This window comes from Passer domesticus, chromosome 4, assembly GCF_036417665.1.
Source record: "Passer domesticus isolate bPasDom1 chromosome 4, bPasDom1.hap1, whole genome shotgun sequence".
In the NCBI taxonomy this organism is placed as follows: domain Eukaryota; kingdom Metazoa; phylum Chordata; class Aves; order Passeriformes; family Passeridae; genus Passer; species Passer domesticus.
The window spans coordinates 68,354,046-68,372,232 of NC_087477.1; the positions used below are offsets into that span (position 1 = coordinate 68,354,046).

General features: G+C 37.4%; 1 protein-coding gene across 8 annotated transcripts in view; it reads left to right on the forward strand.

The window, feature by feature from the left end:
• The first annotated feature begins 5,361 nt into the window (after positions 1-5,361).
• FAM184B (family with sequence similarity 184 member B) overlaps positions 5,362-18,187 on the forward strand; it is a 37,366-nt gene continuing 24,540 nt past the window's right edge. For 2 of the 8 annotated variants that reach the window (XM_064418562.1, XM_064418561.1), the window contains exon 1: positions 5,362-6,217. In XM_064418562.1, the coding sequence (XP_064274632.1) occupies positions 6,083-6,217 (135 nt within the window). In that variant the 5' untranslated portion in view covers positions 5,362-6,082. The remainder of the gene's footprint in view (positions 6,218-18,187) is intronic. The other 6 variants (XR_010361446.1, XM_064418564.1, XM_064418563.1 and 3 more) reach the window with 5 other exon arrangements.

Sequence of the window (18,187 nt, forward strand, 5' to 3'; positions counted from 1 at the left end):
TACAGTGAGCATTTAATGACACAATTAACGAGAAACAAGGCCGGGGGTGATTAGCTATGGGGAAGCATTCTGAGCATGTATATATATATATATATATATATATATATATACACACACACACACACACACATATCTGAATTTCAGAGTTACAGACAACATTCAAAGAAGTGAACACAAGCCGTGGACAGCAGGAACTTAAGGTGTTTGACGTCCATACATGCTTGGGCTTTAAAAAAAAAGTGCCTGATGGACTTCAAGGGATGACAGCTATTTAATAAGGACAGGTGACAAACCATCAAATGACAATAGGTCAAATAGGCAGGACCTGGCTTGAAGAAGGGTAATTTTTGTCCAAAGGAAAAAAAAAAAAAACCACTAGGGGTCAGTCTTGTTCTAGATCTGAATCTTCCTAGTGTTATTTAAGAAGCAGATTTTAATCAACCAAATAATTGGAATTATTTTCTCCTTACAATGGTGTCAAGGATTATGGGATATATATGAGCGTATGTGAAGAATGGAAGAATGGAGGGCAGCAGCTGGAGACAAAGTATTTTCTTTTATAGATTACAATAAATTATAAAATAATTTAAATATATGGCAGAGGGCTTTTTTCCCCTGACATATCATACTACCATGCATTTGTGTATGTTTAAAAAAGATACCTCCATTTTAAACGTGAATTTTATGTTTTTATTAATTTCTAAAATGTACGGATCAGGCCTAATCACCTTCTGCTCCTAGAGAGTAGGAAATTGGTTCTATGTGCACAAACAGTAACATAGAATCTTACATGTTAACATTTTTTATAAAAGTTTTCATGTTGAAGAAATAATCACTCTACAAAACCACTATAATCAACTGCAAATCATCAATGACTTGAACATTTTTTTAAGGTTAAATTTTGTGGGGAAATACAATGTGTAACAATCTTTCTATTTAATGTATTTTTACTGGATAATTACCTTCATATAGATTTTTTCTTTTTCTGCAATAGAGCCCCTGTCTGTGGACAAGAAGATGCAAACAGGAAGATGAGCAGATAAACCTGTGTGATTCTTGTGGCATTAAAAACACAGGACAGTTATTTTAAATTAAATCATAATGCAAACGGAATGATTTTTGATTCACATGTTTAGCATCCCAGTTGTGCCTACCTGCATCTCAGTTCTATGGAAGAAGACCTTCCCTGGAGAATACCTCATAGTCCCTTACCACGGGTTTCATCTAGGATGTGAGATTTATTTCTTGCAGACTGCTTTAAATATTTCTGCTAGGCTTTGCATTTACAGGTAGAAATAGAAAATTCTCAGTAAAATTGATATTTCATGTGTAGGTAAATAACGTGCTGAAGTAGGATCACAAATGCTGGTCACGTTTCTGTGGTACCAGATACCTTGTTCAACTGACAGAAATGTTGCCATCATAGTTTTTACAGCTTACTTTAGTGCAGCCTTGACTGCACTGATCAGCTTTAATAAGCCCTGCCCTGCCTCATGTGATGCCTGAAGCCACAGCCTTTGCCTTTGGGCCCAGGAATCCATTCCAGCTCTGCCCTGCACCTTCAGTTCCTCGCTGAGCTAACTGGGGGGGCTCAGTGAGGACCAGCTGCTTCCTGAGGGGTGGATATAATGACTGACTGGGAAGGCTAGGATGTAATGAAGCCTCAGATGTTATAGCCAGTGGGATTTCACAGTTCTATCCAGCAAAGAATGATGAAATTCTGAACCTTGAATGGTGCTCTGGGCCCTGGAGGGTAATTGCACTCTATTAATTCCAGCTCTTTTTCTTGTCCTTTGAAGTAGTGACCTTATCTGCCATTATCTAATTCTCATGACTCACTGTTCTAGATCCTTTCTCTTTGCTTTGTTGGTCCTGTTATGTGAGCAAATACAGTGCCACAGGGTAAGCCAAACTTGCTGCATGCCAATTACTTTGTGGTAATATTAAATGTAGGTCATTGGATAAAAAATGGAAGTAGCAAAAAATGGAAGTTGATGCTATCCTGTTAGATGTTCAAGGGCTTTTATATCTGATGTGTCTGGTTGGTTCCAGTTTCCATATTTAAAACATAAACATAGTAATGCTTCATCCATAATCAAGCCTTCATTATGCAATAGAATCTGAGCTTGTGTCCACCACATTCCTCCAAAACTTGTATATATGAAAGTAAACTATAAAATTGCACATACATTTTTGAATTGTTAATGTTTTCTGTCAATGAGGAAATCAGTAGCTGTCCTGCTGTTTTTGGAACCCTGTTTGTTTTATGAGGTGGGGAAAAATTAAAAATATAAAGTATATATTAAAGTATAAAAATATAAAGTATATATAATATTTTTATATGTAATTATGTATAACATGGGTAATTACCCCAAATGCATCCGTGGCAACACTTTATATTTGTCATTTTTCTTTAACTCAATCCCAAAACAAGTTTTATTGGAAATAGAATAGTGAATTAGATGAGCAGCATAACTTTTATGAGTCTTCTGACTGTTATTTTTATCCTTATTTCCCTTTTATTTCACCCTCTTGTCAAAAAAAGAGAAAATGGTTCCTGGATTCTTTGTTCTGGGGTCAAAAAGCTACTCTAGTACCAAAGTGAATGTAAATGGAGATCAAAAATGAGGGTAGGGATTTAGGAATTGAATTAGAATCTCGAGGGTGTATCTTCCTTTACTGACACACTAAGTTGAGAGGTTTTAAGTAAGTTTTAGTAATACAGCTTTTTCATTTGAAACATAGAATCACAGGAAGGTTTGGATTGGCAGGGACCTTGAAGATCATCTAATTCCTGCTGCCACCCAAGCTCTGCCGTGGGCAGGATGCCACCCACCAGCTCAGGGCGCCCAGGGCCCCATGCTGTCAGCTCTGACACAGCATGACAGCTAATGACTAACTCTTGGTCTACCGTTTTCAAAGGCAAAGAGTGAAAGAATTGGGCTTTTTAATTGTGTTTTAGGAAAGCTGTCTGCAATGTGTTAAAGGTGAAAACTTATGTATTAAACATTGGCAACAGAAATATATTTTTTTATGTCTTGGATTTGAGGGTATGGCTCTTTTAACAGTAACTAGTAGCTAGTCAGGAGATTGCAGAAGTAATGTAGTCTGAGTGTTCAACAAGCAGGAGGTATGAAAAATGGAAGGCTTATAGTTCTTTTGCTCATGTATGTTTTTGAGTTGTTTTTTTTTTCAGAAAGAAAATTAGAACAGCAAAGCTACAAACCTGTGTACAGTTAATCAAAGACTTATAAAAACTGTATTGACATGACCACCTTCTCTCACAATTTTTTTTTACCAAAAATTAATGCAGCAATAATAATTCAAGACGCGTATGCATTTCCTGGTTAGATTTTTGATTTTTACTTTAAACTGGTTTTTCTATCTATTGCCCCAAGTTCAGACACGTTTTGTAATTTACTTGTGTTCCATATGATTCTCACAAAATCCATATTTGTATAGTACACATTTAGATTATGCTTTGTGACATCCTTCTTTTGTCTTCTTATTTATAGGTGATTCCTAGATCAGTTACAAGGGAAAAAAAAAAGCTAAATGCTCATTGAAACATTCTGGCATTATCTGCTGAAATTCTGTTCTTGATACTATGTTGGGTTTTTTGAGTAGTGAAACTAATGAACTTTAGTCACCTGTGAATTTATTTTCTGTTGTTGCATTTTCTGGTGCATGAGATCTGACTGAAACTTTTCCAGGGTTTGAAGTATTGCCTGAGAAGTCTTGTCTGGACTGAGAATGCTTCACCAGTGACAAATTAATTATGTTCTGCTAAAACACCATCTTGTTCTGTTAAACACCATTATGTTCTGTTAAAACACCATCTTGTACCAAAGTCTCAAGTTCTTTCCCTCTAATGCCCCAAAATTCATAAACAGCCTGCTTGAAGATATCTCAGTAGTTTATTCCTTTCCCAATATATCTGAAGATCTGTGCTTCTCTGCTCTGCCCATATAGGTGCCTCAAGTCTCTATCCACCCCTGCATCCAGGTCCAGTGTTTAATAGAACAACCATAAATGTTACTGTCCACCTGTGTGATAACACAGGTAACTTCTTGTAAGTACTTATAAAACCTTTTGCAATTTTCTAAATTTGCTTTCTATTTTCACTTAGTTTGTTCTATTTTTTCTGAGGAAACCATGTGTTAGGACTTTGCTCCAGTCCTTGCTCTTCTCTTGATTGTCCTAATAAGATTGTCAATTTAATAAAAATCTTACATTTAATTAAATTCCTAGGCTTTTTCTCAAATTGATGACCAGATAGAGAAGGTATTATAAAATATTAACTGAGTTAAACTTATGTGTGAGTACATGTCTTAGCAGATATCAGACAATTAGCAGTGGCATGTCCCTATGTCCTAGTCACAGTAGAAGTTCCAGCACTGTCTTGGACACTAGTGACAGTGAATAAAGAAACTGTACTTTGTCATTCCTTTGTGCAAGGATCTATTTCTCACCTTTTCTTATCAATGTTCTTTCTGGGCTAAACATCATTCCTCTGCTTAGCATCTCTCAGCAACTGTGATAATTTTCATTCATACATTGCATTTCTCAGTCTTCAATTCCTCTCATTCCTGGAGTGAAGATTCTTTCAGCCTCTGGAGATTTAGAGTCTCTCCTTTTCTCCTGGCAGTCAAGGGGTTGTTTTCCCTGTCCCAAGGTCTTATCTTCTTACATCTTCACAGCGTTCCTTCTCCCCACTGCCTTGTAGGTATTCTTCTGCCCTGATCTTTTCAGTTTAGGAGTGTTAACAGTTCTTTGTCTCTCTTTGCCCTCACCGAGGTTTTTCTGTTTTTCTTCTGCCCTACCATCAACTGACACCAGATAATCTTCCTTCTCAATTCTCATAGTCCTTAGGAAGCTCTTTTTTTTTAAACCCACCACTAGCAAAGTGGGAGCTTCTCACCCAAGAAGATGGCAAGAACTGCAGGAGATCAGACTGGAAAGCTGCCTGCCTTTCCAGGCAGAGGCAGCAGGGCAGAAGCAGCCTCTTGATCCCTCTGGCTGCAGGGCCTGAGGTGGAGTCCCCAGCATTTCCATGTGGTCTCTTGTGCAGTGACACATCAGAGGGGTGTTGGACAGCTCTTGGCTTCCCTCATCTGTTCTTTCTTCTTTTTCCTCTTTTCTACCTCTCCTACTTCACCCTACTTGGCCTTCTCCTACTTCTTCTCTTCTAGACTTGTTTAAACGTGTTCACCAAGTTTTCTTCTTGCATTACACTTCACTGTAGCATTTTCTTTAAAAAATCCTATTAATAGCTTGCCCTTTTTTGTGTATGTATTTTTCTGCCTTTTCTGTCCCTTTACTTATTTTACATGTCCAAGCCTGATCTCTTTGAAACAGTGTGCACATTTTAAAAAATAAATAAACAAAGACCTGTAATATTGTCAGTTTTCTTCAGGCACCTTTCCAGTGCATTTAATACAACTGAAGGGCACAGAGGCTCCTTGGGTAAGGCAGGCAGACCGGATCCTGGACACTGCTCCTGGGCTCAGCTGTGCTCGTGGGCCCCCCTTTGGCTCCCATTCTGCTTTCAACACAGCAGCAAAAGCTGAGCAAGGTTTTCTTCATCACCTATGGGCCCATCGTGGTTTAGAGAGGATTGCCAAAATAACAGAGCATATGAAAGGTGCCAACACTCTCTTCTCAGATGACCTCTGCAGTCCTTTGACACTTAAGAAGGCAGCATGATCTGATCTCAGGCAATCTCTACTACAACAGATCCCCGGCAATGTCTGTGCTACTGCCTCTAGGCTGGCTCAGCGTCTCCAGCGGGGAATTTGTAGCACCCAGCCGCTGGCGTCTTCTCCTAGCGGAAGCTCAACCATTTAAAGAGAAGGGGAGGGAAAAAAAATCCCAATCAGGACGCTTGCACATGCTGTTCTCTGCTTGCTCGCCTGGGTGTTGTGCTGAAGGACTGGGACATCTGCAGAGGAGGGGGAGCGGCGGCGGCTGGAGCGTGCCCTGGTCAGGGCTGGAGCTCCTCCAGGCCGGGGGCTGTGAGCACGGGGCCGGGATCGCGCTACCCGGAGCGTACGCAGACAGACGTGATTAAAATTCAAGCCTAATGGCCTCTGGCATAAACAACATTCATCAGCCCGGGACTTGCAATGGATCTAAAGCCGCTCGCAGCAGCTCGGCAGAGGAATGCAATCGGGAAATGCACGTGAAAATGTGCAAGAAGATTGCCCAGCTCACTAAGGTAAGTCGCGCTGTTGCGGACTTTCCAGGGAGGTGAGGCTGTCCTGGCCGGGGGTGTCAGGGAATTGTCTCCTCTGGTGCCCCTGTCCGAGAGGAGGGAAGGGAAACGGGTCCTCTCTTCTTAGGCTGTTGCCGAGAACGTCGCTGTGCACAAACTTCCCTGCACAGAGTTGCCCCGCGGGGCTGCAGCCCGTCCTTAGGGGGACGCCTGCACTGACCTGCTCTGGTTACCGTGCGACCATAACGGGAGGAGCTCCGCGAAGACGCGGGGTTTGTCTGGGAGCTGTTCACAGGGATTGATAGTATCCGCTTTGCTTCTAGAATTACCAAGACTGCAAGTAATTCGAGTTTTATAGGTTCTCAAGTAATATTGTTGCAAAGCTGCAGCCAACGCGTGGTACTACGGTACAATAGTACTCTGACTATTGTACTCTAATTGTTCCTGATGTGCATAAGAGCTACTTTAAATAACGTTTGTAAAAGGAGTTGGAGAAGAGACAGGACTAAATTATCTGGTATATTGTACTTAAAACTTTTAGTCAATAGTGAACTATTTGATATTTTCCACACCGTGTTAAGGAATGTAAATGTAAATATGTAGGAAATAGCAACTATCTATTAACCTATTCTTACGCTGCATCTTTGTCAGTGAGGAAAACCTATTTACTACCCGTGTTTACTAGTGCAGCTTTTACATGGTCTGTAACCTCGCTGCAATTAATAGAGACTTATTGGCAATGAAAAAACATTGACTTAAAATACAGGTCAAAGAATAAGAAGTCATTTAGATGTTCAGGTGAGAATGGCTTACTAGTTACAGTGCTATCATTCTCATAATAACTCTATGTGATAGTCTACATCATGTGCATCAATACATAAACAAGAGCTGACTAATTACATATACTTCCTGTATTATACCTTTTGTACTATACCAGTACTTACTTTACAGGTTCTTTGTATGTTTTAATAGAATTTGTGCACAATAAAATCGTTACTTTTGCCCATACATTGCATAATTTATTGCAGTAATTTTTTTCAGATGTCTTTTGCTAAATTTCTACTGTTAAAATGTGTGTGGCTTGATTTCTTTAGTTTTGATAGAATTTCCCCTCTAGATGCTTTTCATTTATCTGAAATAAAGATGATTTATACCTGAAGCTCAAAAAAATACTTCTGGAAAGCAAATAATTCTGTTTTGGAATGTGGCTTTTAAGAAGCAATTTTCTCTGCAATAACACTACAGTTACAGAGAATTCATGGCACAACTGGAATTTAAATCACATGCTTTCCCTTCTGAATTCTGTGTAGACTAATGCAGTGCCAACAGCAAGCCAGTAAGAAGCAAAATCTGACACCAACCAGATCAACTGAAAAATGGCTATATGGGAAATTTGTTATAGTAATTTTTGGCCTAGGAATTTTGAGAGCTCGCTTTTAAAGCTCTTGTTTTCTTGGTTATATTACAGTCTGAATGATTATAATAAAATCCCTTCTAAATTTAAATGGCCCATAGTACTTTCCTTTTTGTTTCTAACTCAGTATGCAATAGTGCTGTGTTGTTGCACAGCTGCAACTTCCTGTCTCAGTGACTGTAGATTTTCATTGATGAGGAGATAACGATCTCATTATTCATCCACTCAGTGTTGTGCCAGCTGAGATGAGTACAAAATATGTAAATTAGGTATAAGATATAGATCTTGACTTCCATACTCTTTGTTATATAGTCACTAGGGGCCTCCTCCTACTCTCAAAAGCAAAGAATAAGTGTGTAAAGGTATCAACAGGAACCAAACTGGGTGAGGTGATGAGTTCCTGTCCTTGCATGTAGTGCTGATGATGTCTTAAGGTGTTGGTTAGGGGAATACAGGGATCCAGGGAATTCCATCAGCCAATTTGGGCAGAGAGTCTGACAGCTGTTCCCATTCTACTGCCCTGCTATTTCTGGTTTTGTAGAGGTAGAATATAGGAAGTTTTCATACCTTCAGTCATGCATTTTTTCTGTTCTCCACATTTTTGGCTGTAGCTGCAAAAAATACAAACCTTTAGCAATATTTTGTTTGCTTTGAACCACAGACTACTAGGTTTTTTGTAGCTCACTTCTCTTGAAATGGCTGTATTTGTATTATATTTGATTGTAGTATAATTCTTGACTTTGTAGTAGTTATTAAGTGATACTAATAATGACATTCAAACTTCTCCATCAGACACTGGACCCATGGCATGCTGTTTCATGCTTCCCAGTTCTTTGTACTTCTGTATCTGTTTAGCAATGATGTGGAGTTGAAGATGCATGGTGACTTTTATAAGACTTGGGGTGTCACTCCCTGCTGCCTCAAGTTACGGATTTGTAACATCTCCTGGCTATTAAGGGATTTTCATGTTCTTATGGTATCTCAGCATACTCCTTTTTACTTGAAATAGGATGAGAAATTCAAATGAGCTCTTGAAGAAGAGTGTTGAGGATCAGCTTTCCTTAACAGAGGCAGTTTGGACAGGGCTGACAGGAACTGGATACACCACAGATATTCATGTTATTCAGGCTTCTTTTCAAACCTCTGCCAGTGGGGCTCAAACCAAACCTGCTGTTCTGGACTGCAGTTGTGAAATCAAGCCTAATATGAGTACCTAGAAAGGCGACAGTACCTGGTGATCAGAGAGCTACCTAAGCCACAAACTAGTTCTGTTTCCTTCTTAGAAACAAATTCCTGAATACCAATGGAGGGGTTTTTTTTAAATGAGAGAAAACAGTTATTCTCACATACTTTTTTCCCCTTGGGGTTCATCTGATTCCATATTGCAAATCTGGGAGCCTTGTTGTAAGACACACAATTTAAATTGCAGTATTACTGGTCACACAGATTGTTACTATAAAAAAAAAAAAAAGTCAAGTAGTCTGGCAAAAATTTTGTGTATATATGTTGGATACTGTGAGTTGTAACAGAGGAAGAGAGTGCTGATGCAAGGAAAAGTTAATTGCTGGTAAAATGCACTTGCAAATCCTTTTTTCCCTTAAGGGGAAAGAAATGTCAAAGGGAAGCAAGTGTGTTCCTCTTCCAGAAGCAGCAACATAGGCAGATGTTCCTTAATGACTCTGTGTGGAGCAGTTCAAAATGTTACATGTTCTGACTGCCTATCACCAGCAGTCACTAGGAGGTTTAGCCCCTCAGCTCAGTCAGCAAGGTAGAAAATATGACCATTATTCAATAAGCTTCAGGGGAAAATCAGCCAGAAAAGCAAAACCCTCTTTCCTTCATTGTTTAAGGGAGGGATGGCTAACTTTTGCTCTGTTATGCTCATATTTAGTTCTGTTAGCTTCACTCTTGTGGGTGGAGATTTGCCTAAGAATTTAGCAAGTGACCTGGCTCGTGTGTGAGGGCATAAACCATGTACACCACTGCAGTGTCTTGTAGCAGGGCTATATATTAGACCTTTTAACCCTTCCACCTTTATTTGTCATAAAGCTATCAGACATTTCTTGGTTTTAGACATGAAATATGATCATGATTTTAATGGCTTATTCTGGAAGCACCTAACAGCTGGGTAACTCTAACAGAGCACTTCTGTGGTCTACTCATATTCCTGTTGAAAAATGTGGCCTTTTCCACATAGTTTAAGTTTATTGACCTTGTTTGCTGTGATGTGTTAACAGTACTCAGTAACCAGTGCTTACAGTGTTCAGCTGCTGTGCAGTTAGTTATTATGCTACCAGAGCTCTCCTGTGTGCTTGAGGCTTTTTGATCTCATCTCTCCAGAGACATATTCAGTATTCTACAAAAATGAAACAAAATAGAATAGAATAAAAACTAGGATCATGCTTTTGGAGCAACAGTATTTTTCCTTTCAACAAGGAATCTAAAAAAATATTTCCATGTAGGCAAATAGAGAGAATCTATAAAACTGCTTAAATCATGTGCTAACAAGACCAACAAAATCAGCCATCCATATCCCCAAGTACTTTCTGATGTATTTGTTTTCATTATTTTTGTGTACAATTTGCTATCAAAGCTAGCATTATTTTTGCCTATGAGCTGACAAGAATAAGCAGGCTGATTTCTTAACTTGTCATTACTATGTTTTTCCTTACAGAAAGTTCCTCCCTAAAAACGAATTCCTGTATTATTAAATGTATGTGCAATGTCATAAAATTGTGTTGATCAGCTAGTCAAAAGCAGTATTAAAGCCATACTTCTATTAGGAAAATGCCTAGTATCTTATTTGGACAGCTAGAAATTATCATTTAAATTAATTCATGGGAGAAGAATGACATCTATGTATGGAATTACTTCTTTACCATACAAGTTTGTCACTAATTATACCAAGTTTGCAGAAAATCTGATGGTCTTAGTAACTGACAACTCAAGACGACTTTATAATGGAGAGTACATAATGAATTCAATCTCTTTATCAATGTGTACTGGTTAATGCTTATATACAACATGTCTTGCATTATTAATATGCAAATTAGAGGCAATAGGCAATAAAATATCTAATGATCCATTAATTGCACAAAAGAAAATTGTAAGCTTATAGCTTTTTGATGTTCTTTTTTTTTTAATGGTAATATTTAAAAGTCCCTTTTTCAGTCACACTATAATAGTACCTCTCTCCTAATATTTCCTTTAACCAGTATGTACATGCCAGTGTTTTACAATTGTGAAAATTATACCCAAATTAGAAGTCATTGCCAAGTCAGTTGAAGGCATTCTCATGTAAATATTTTGAGCTATGTATTTTAGTCTTTTGAACACTCCAGCATTGAATATTGTATATAAAATACTTTTTTCCATAAAGTATCATGTTCTTCCCACCCCACCCCCTCAGCTATCACATCCTCTTTAGTTAAAATATTTTCCATGTTTTATTAAAACAGCTGTAACATTAAGGTAGAACTCTCTCTGTTGCCACCTCTACAGTCATATTTTAAACACGTTAAGTGTCTCAGTGTTCTTCCTGCCTGTACACAAACAAACTGTCTTTAGTCTGGTTCTAAAAACTACTTAACCTGTGTTTTTAAGTAGGAACAGATAGACATGTGAGTTTTGGGTGGTTTTTTTTGGCTTTTGCTTAAAGCTGGCAGGAAGTCTGTGAATATAGTTAGAACAATACCAAGTCTGAGTTAATTTATCCAACCCCCCAGTGGGCACAATAATTCAATCTTCTCTGTGCTGGTTCAAACTTGGTATTTTTCTTCATGTGTATTCATTTGTCTTCCAAAGCTTGGAGACAGCAGAGCACACACAACTCTGTTACTGAGGAAATATTGCCTTTATTTCATAAAGAAACTGCAAACTGACTGACTGCTTTGAAATAGGGATTTTTTTTTCTTAAGGTAACGACCTGGGTGAAATTCTTCTGAAGGAAGATTATATTTTTAAAATGTGTTTGTCATTTAGAACTTTGTCTGACTTGTTTCTTAGGCACTTAAAGTAAACACAGTTTACTACCAGTGAAGTCTTCTGTTTTAATTATCCTTGGAAGCAAGAGCATCTGGCTGTGACTGTGCACTGATTGGTTGTTACTATATAACCCTCTTAGAGGGTTATAGAAGAGCTACATTTAAATGTAAATATGAGCCTGCAGTTGATTATTTTACTTTGTTTTATTCAGCAAGAGAGAACTACTAGAATTTGACAACAAGGCTGTTAAGAACTATAGCTAATACTTTCCCATGTTTTACAATGTTGAAATGTTTTTACTAAGATACTGATATGCTTTAGTATTTAATAAAAAGAATAAATTTTCTGTAGACTACAGGACATAGCAATGCAACTCAGGGCATTGCTGCTATACACTTTGCAGTCTGCTTCCACTTTTTCTGATGATAAATGGTGGTTAAACTTTCTTGGTTTTATGATCATTGATGCAATCCCAGAAGGTGTCCAGCATATGCTTAATAAGAGTATCTTCCTGAAATGGGAATGTGAGTAGTAACTGTATTCAATCTACCTCCATTTTACTTTTACAAAGGTTTGTGTAAAAATGTCCTGGGTACAAAAGTAACAGTGTAGTATTATGATGTATATAATTATGGAGCCCTTTTGCTTCATAACACTATGTTGACTTGGGGTTCAGTGATGCTGCTTGGAAAATGAGGAGAGAAACTGAAAGAAAAATATCTTTTAAAAAACACTCTGGTGAGGTTGGTCTGGGACAATAGCCTGATTCTGATGGTGCCCAGAGAGTTACAGGAATATGACAGGCATCTGGTGTTCTTGTCTAAAGTTTCATTGCCTTCATTGCTCTGTGAGATTTTCCAGAGACTGGCAGAGTATCTTAATACTTTATTGCCCTAACTGGATTTTTATTCAATAAATTTTACAATCACTTCTTGAATCTCTGTGATCTTTTAGTTGAATTTGCTTACAGCAGCAAGAACTTAAATTTTGGTGCCTGTAGTAGCAGAAACTGGTATTATAAATTCATAGATACCTGAGGGTTCTGATGGTTTCTTTTCTTAATTAGCAAAGTATCTAAAATGTGCAAAGAAATCTTTCAAATTTTAAAAAACCTCTCTGAGAATGCAAACTACAGGAGAGTAAGAATTTGATCCAATCTGTATAATGCTTTAGTTTGAATTAGGAAGAAACATGACTCTCTATGCTTGTCACAGATCTACATAAAGGGCAAAACTTGCAATAAATATTGTGTTTTAAATAAATTATAATATTTGTTTCTACAAAACTGTGTATATGTTTAGGAAAATCTCTTCCACCTCGAGCTGTAAATAAACCAACAGTTCTACAGCTTATATTTGCAAGACTTCTAAATACTGCTGTATTTAAAGTAAATACTTGGAAAGATGGGAATCAAGTGAGAGCTTACTTGACAAGTCTCTTTGGGTACTGTATTTATTGTAAAATTGGACAATGTTGTTTTATTGTAATCTGCAAATCAGAAGGTATTTTGGAAGCATAAAATTTTAGATGGATATCTAGAATGACTAAAAAAACCAACCAACCAACCAACCAACCAACCAAAACTCTTGAAAGCACTGAACTGCAATTCTACAATTTAGTCTGTAAATAAAGTCTGTAATTTAGACTCTTTAAAGTTCTTTAAAAGTCTGCGATATAATGAAACATTTCTCAAAATACAGTGTTATTTTGGCAGATGAATTCTATCACCACTGAATTTAAATCTGATTGATGAAATGCATTAGCTTATATTTTTGAAGCATAATTGAGATCAAACTTCTGTGAGTTTTAGATAGGTTTATATCCTGAAGAGCTTGATATGTAATAAAAACCTGACCTAAATTATCCATTAATTTCATGAAAATAAGGTCTTTTTCTTTTCTTTTCTTTCTATTAACACTGAATTGGTGACTTCACTTGTGTACTAAAAATTCACCTGATCTACAGTGACAACAATGGACAGAGGACATACATTTGTCAGACAGGTCCTCCACCTCTTGCACATTGTACGTCTGACGGAGTGGTTAGACAAACTTAGTTTCAGTAATTCTGGAGACATATTTGGTGTTTATACAACACAGATTAGTCTTTTGACTCTTATTGTAGTCAAGACACTTCCTGGACTCCCAATTAACTTCTGTGGCTCTACAGCATATTTTTTCTATGCTGAAATTATTGGTGCCTTTTATAGCACCTGCTCTGCTTGTGGAAATATTCTTGCAATATAGTTTATCTTCATAATTCTTAAATTGCTTAACAGTTATTCTTGTGGCTTATTAGAAACTGTAAAATACAAATGAGGGACAGCTGGATGTCTCTTTAGTAAAATTTAGGCCAGAGCTCATTTTATGTTAGATCACACTTGAGAGATTGGGTGCAATACATAAATCACTAAACTGCCATTTTCTGTGTTCGGTATTACACTACACCAAGCAGAAAAATAAAAAGGTAAAAGCCAGGGTCAAATAAATGTACCTGTGCCATTTTCTTGTATTAAATTTAAACTAAAGGCGGGAGGAAACAAGGGGGGTGGCAGATATAGTCAAAAAACTTGCCAAAATATATTAGAAACCTGTAGACATTTTATGCTTATGCTTTCTTGATACATTTACCATTTCATTGTATTTTTTGGACTGACTATAACATATGGTATATGTAGGAAAAGGGGTGATATATCCAAATTTGAACAATGTAAGATCAACTTGCCCTCTTCTACGGTGAATCTCTTGATAAGGCAAGCCTGAGGCAGATTCAGGAGAGTGAGACATTGCACCATGAGTTTCTGCCCAAGAGCCATCAGATCATGTAAGCACAGGTGGATTTCATACAGAGCCATTGGCTACCTTTGTGCTGCACCACCTCTTCCAGGGAGGTGCAGCACAAGGTAGCTGGGAGACTCTTCCAGGGTCTCAAGGGCTTTATTATCATGTATGAAAGGATATAGATTCACCATGAAATAAAAGAGAACCATCTGGAGCAAAATCCTTTTTTATTATTGTAGTTAGGATTCATTCTGGTGTGGGATACAAGCCATGCACCTCTTTGGGATGTTTGGAGTGACAATTAGTTTAAAGCTTCTCTCATACTACACAGGACTACATATGTGTTTATGTTATGAACAATTGCTGCAAATATTTGGATGCATGAAATTATTCCTGTGCTTTCAGGGTACCACAGAGAATGCAAGGAGAGGGCTGAGACTTAGTACTTTAGGTCCCAGGTCATACCTTAGAGCAGTATCATTTATCACTTACTACCTATGTATGAAATCAGCATAGATATAAAATGGGATCAGAATTGTAGCTAATTATTGCCTAGGCCTGTACCGTAATTGAAAGACATTATTCTTCATTCTTAGAACATGAGAGACTGATTAGAGTATTAATTAATGAATTGTGGGAGGTGGGTTTATTTTCTAGGAAGCCTGTGGAGCTGATGACAAAGGAGGCCAAGGGATAGAGGAGCCGTTTGTTTAAATAACTGAAGTTATTTTTGATAATTTCTCTGTCCTTTGCTTTTAAAGAGACCATTTAAGGCTGGCACGTTTATCAGTACCTCACTTTGCTCTGCTTGGCAAGCACACAAGATGAGTTCAAAGAAAAGTGTGAAGGAGATGATGCATGGAGTCACCTGGCATCAGTGAGCCTCTAGCAAACTTCTTCCTTGCTAGTAGTTTGTTTCCTTCCCTGCTTTGTGTAGTGATGCTGGGAGTACCCTGTTTGGCACCTTCATCCAGGGCCTCTTCTCAGTCTTTTGGTGTGGGGCTTTTTTTGTTTGTTTCTTTTGGTTGGTTGGGGTTTTTGTTTGTTTGGGTTTTTTTTGTTTGTTTTGGTTGGTTGGTGAGTTGTTGGCTTTTTTTTTTATTTTGTTTGTTTGGTGTTTTTTGTGGGTTTTTGTTTGGTTTTTTTTTTTGGTTTTTTTCTTTTAACTTTTTTTGTCAGGGAGGTTGTGTGTCTACTAGCTTGGGCCTGAAAGAAGACTATTTATGATCTGCTTTTCTTTGATTATTCTTAATATCATCACTCCACCTTCCATGCCAAATTGTCTTATTCAGCTAGAAAAGCACCCTTCTAGAACTATTTTTTTCATTATGATAGTCAGGTTCCTCTAAGAGTAGTATTTAACACTACTGTAGGAAGAGAGTAGTTTTTTGTTTGAATGATTTAACTGTCCTCAGTGTTAAGGTGCAGTTGAAAGTTTTCTTTTTCTTTTTTTTTTCTTTTTTTTTTTTTTCCTTTTTCTCTCTTTTTTTTTGGTTTGGTTTCTTTGTTATTTTATATCACCATAAGGAAAGTGAGAAAGGAAATTCTATTTAGATTTACAGCATTTGGAGGATAAACTAGGACAAATAAGATTCACATTCACTGCACTGTTAATATTCAAGTATATATGTATAATTTTTTTTACCAACCTGCCATGCAACACTCAGGTGCTATAAATTCAGTACAGTGTTTCCCAATCCATTTGGTTTTGGAGAGCTGTGAGGAGGCAGAAGCCATTGGTATTATGGTAGCAACTCCAAGAGCAGTGCTGTGCTCTTTTCATTTAAAGCTATTCAGTCTGTACTGTCAAATGATCGGTTTTAGAGCTGCTTTTTAAAAGCTGTTTATCAACACAGCTGTTAAAGGATTTATTCCACATTAGTGTACACTCACAATGTACAGGTCTGAAATAATTTTCCAGTATTTTTCCTTTCAGCACATAAAGCACCGGATTCATCTCATATAAGTCCAGTCTTCAAAATGAGGTATCTGGAATAGGAATATAGGAGCTATATTCAGTAGGGAGTAAAAGGGAAGGGTTTAAATTTCATAAAGTAGAGAGCAGCAGCCGTCTCAAAATTAAATCTTTTAAGAAGGTTAAGATATGGAGGAGGCAGTTTCAGCACTCAAGCTTGAAGATTAAATTTAAGGGCATGCAAATCAAAATGCTTCACTGTGGTTCTAGCCAGTATTGAACAGAAGTGTAGGATTCATAGATAGGGCAGGGTGGCCAGGTTCTTCCATTGTTTTAGATAACTCAACTAAGGTGCTGGTGGTAGTCTAACTACCACCTGGTAGTTAGAATGGCTAGTAGCTGGCTCAGTGGAATTCGGGAAACCTGTATAATTAAGTCAGATTTTAGAGGAATCCTGAACACAGCATAGCATGAGACAGGCCATGGTGATTTACCAGATAACTTTATCATTGAGTGAAAGTCTGAGTCACAAAGGTTGGATGTTCATTTCTGTTTTGATTAACTTCTGTGAAATACAGAAATATGACCATCAGCAGCATCTGACCTAGTTAACTGAAGAGTTACCCAACCTAATTACTGGTCATTCAGTGTGGAAAATGTGGGCAAGAATAATCTTCTTGGAGTTTTTATGTCTGTCTCCTGAATAGATAAGAACTGTTCATAGAATGATTTTAGCTAGTGAGATGAAGAAATCTGCTCAGTATATATACAGTATACTCTGTAATAGTATACAGTATACTCTGTATACTATTACAGAGTATACTGTAACTTTTTCAATTTCAAAGGAAAATGGTCAAAAATAACAGAGAGGAATTAATGGCTTGTTACCTAAGGCCCCAAAATATACCTACCTAAATGTACACTTCTTGTCTGGTATTCTTCTGAATTATGATGTTGTTATTCTATTTTGTCAAATGTTTATCAAGAAATATGTTTGGACTGTGTTTTGCATTTGTGAATTTTAAGGCTTCTGTACCTAATTCATTACTGCCAGGGAGGAAGTTGATTATACACAACATGTATTTGTGTATTTGCTTGCATTTGTAGTTCACTGAAATTCAATGTGTTATTCATGTACAGATAGCACAAAAAGTGGTTGGACATAGATAAGCAAATTCAATAATTCTGAAGACATCTTCAGAATCTGGATTTATATAACACATTGCAGGCTTGTGACACTTACTCTGATCAAGTCACTTACTGATCTGTCAATTGAGACTTGTCCTAATAAAGGCTTGAAGATTATAGGGCCACAACTCTAGCATAATTAAAGAATTAATTGTGTCATTGATTCTCTATTTGTTTATTTACCTACTTACTTAAGGCTATGATTTTCTCAAACGTTGTCTCAGAATCTTTTGATTAACTTCTGTGGGCTCAGGCCAGATTGAAAATATGTTTCAAAACTTGTGTACAAATTCCAAACCTAGATTTTAGAGCAGTAATTTATCCCTAAAAAACCCTAACCAACCAACCAAGTCAAAAACCTTCCTACATAATGTTCTCCTTGAATTAGATAACTATGTCCAGTAGAAATTGGATTACTTCCCCTATGTCGTAGTGGAGGTCTGAAAAGACAAGCATGTGCCTTTTCAAGACAGTCATTCTGTTTTGCAATTGTATGTAGCTGTAAATTTAAGTTGGGCATTTACTCTTCATTTCAGGCTACTTTGGGCTTCTAATAGAGTTTTCTTTTTGAAGCAGCAGCTGGGTGCTTGTACAACAGCTTCTCTGAGAGATGGTTGGTGTATGTTATGGTAACAGATGAAGCCTGCTTAGGGTAATGTGGTCTTAGAGTCATGAGAATTATTATTCTGCAT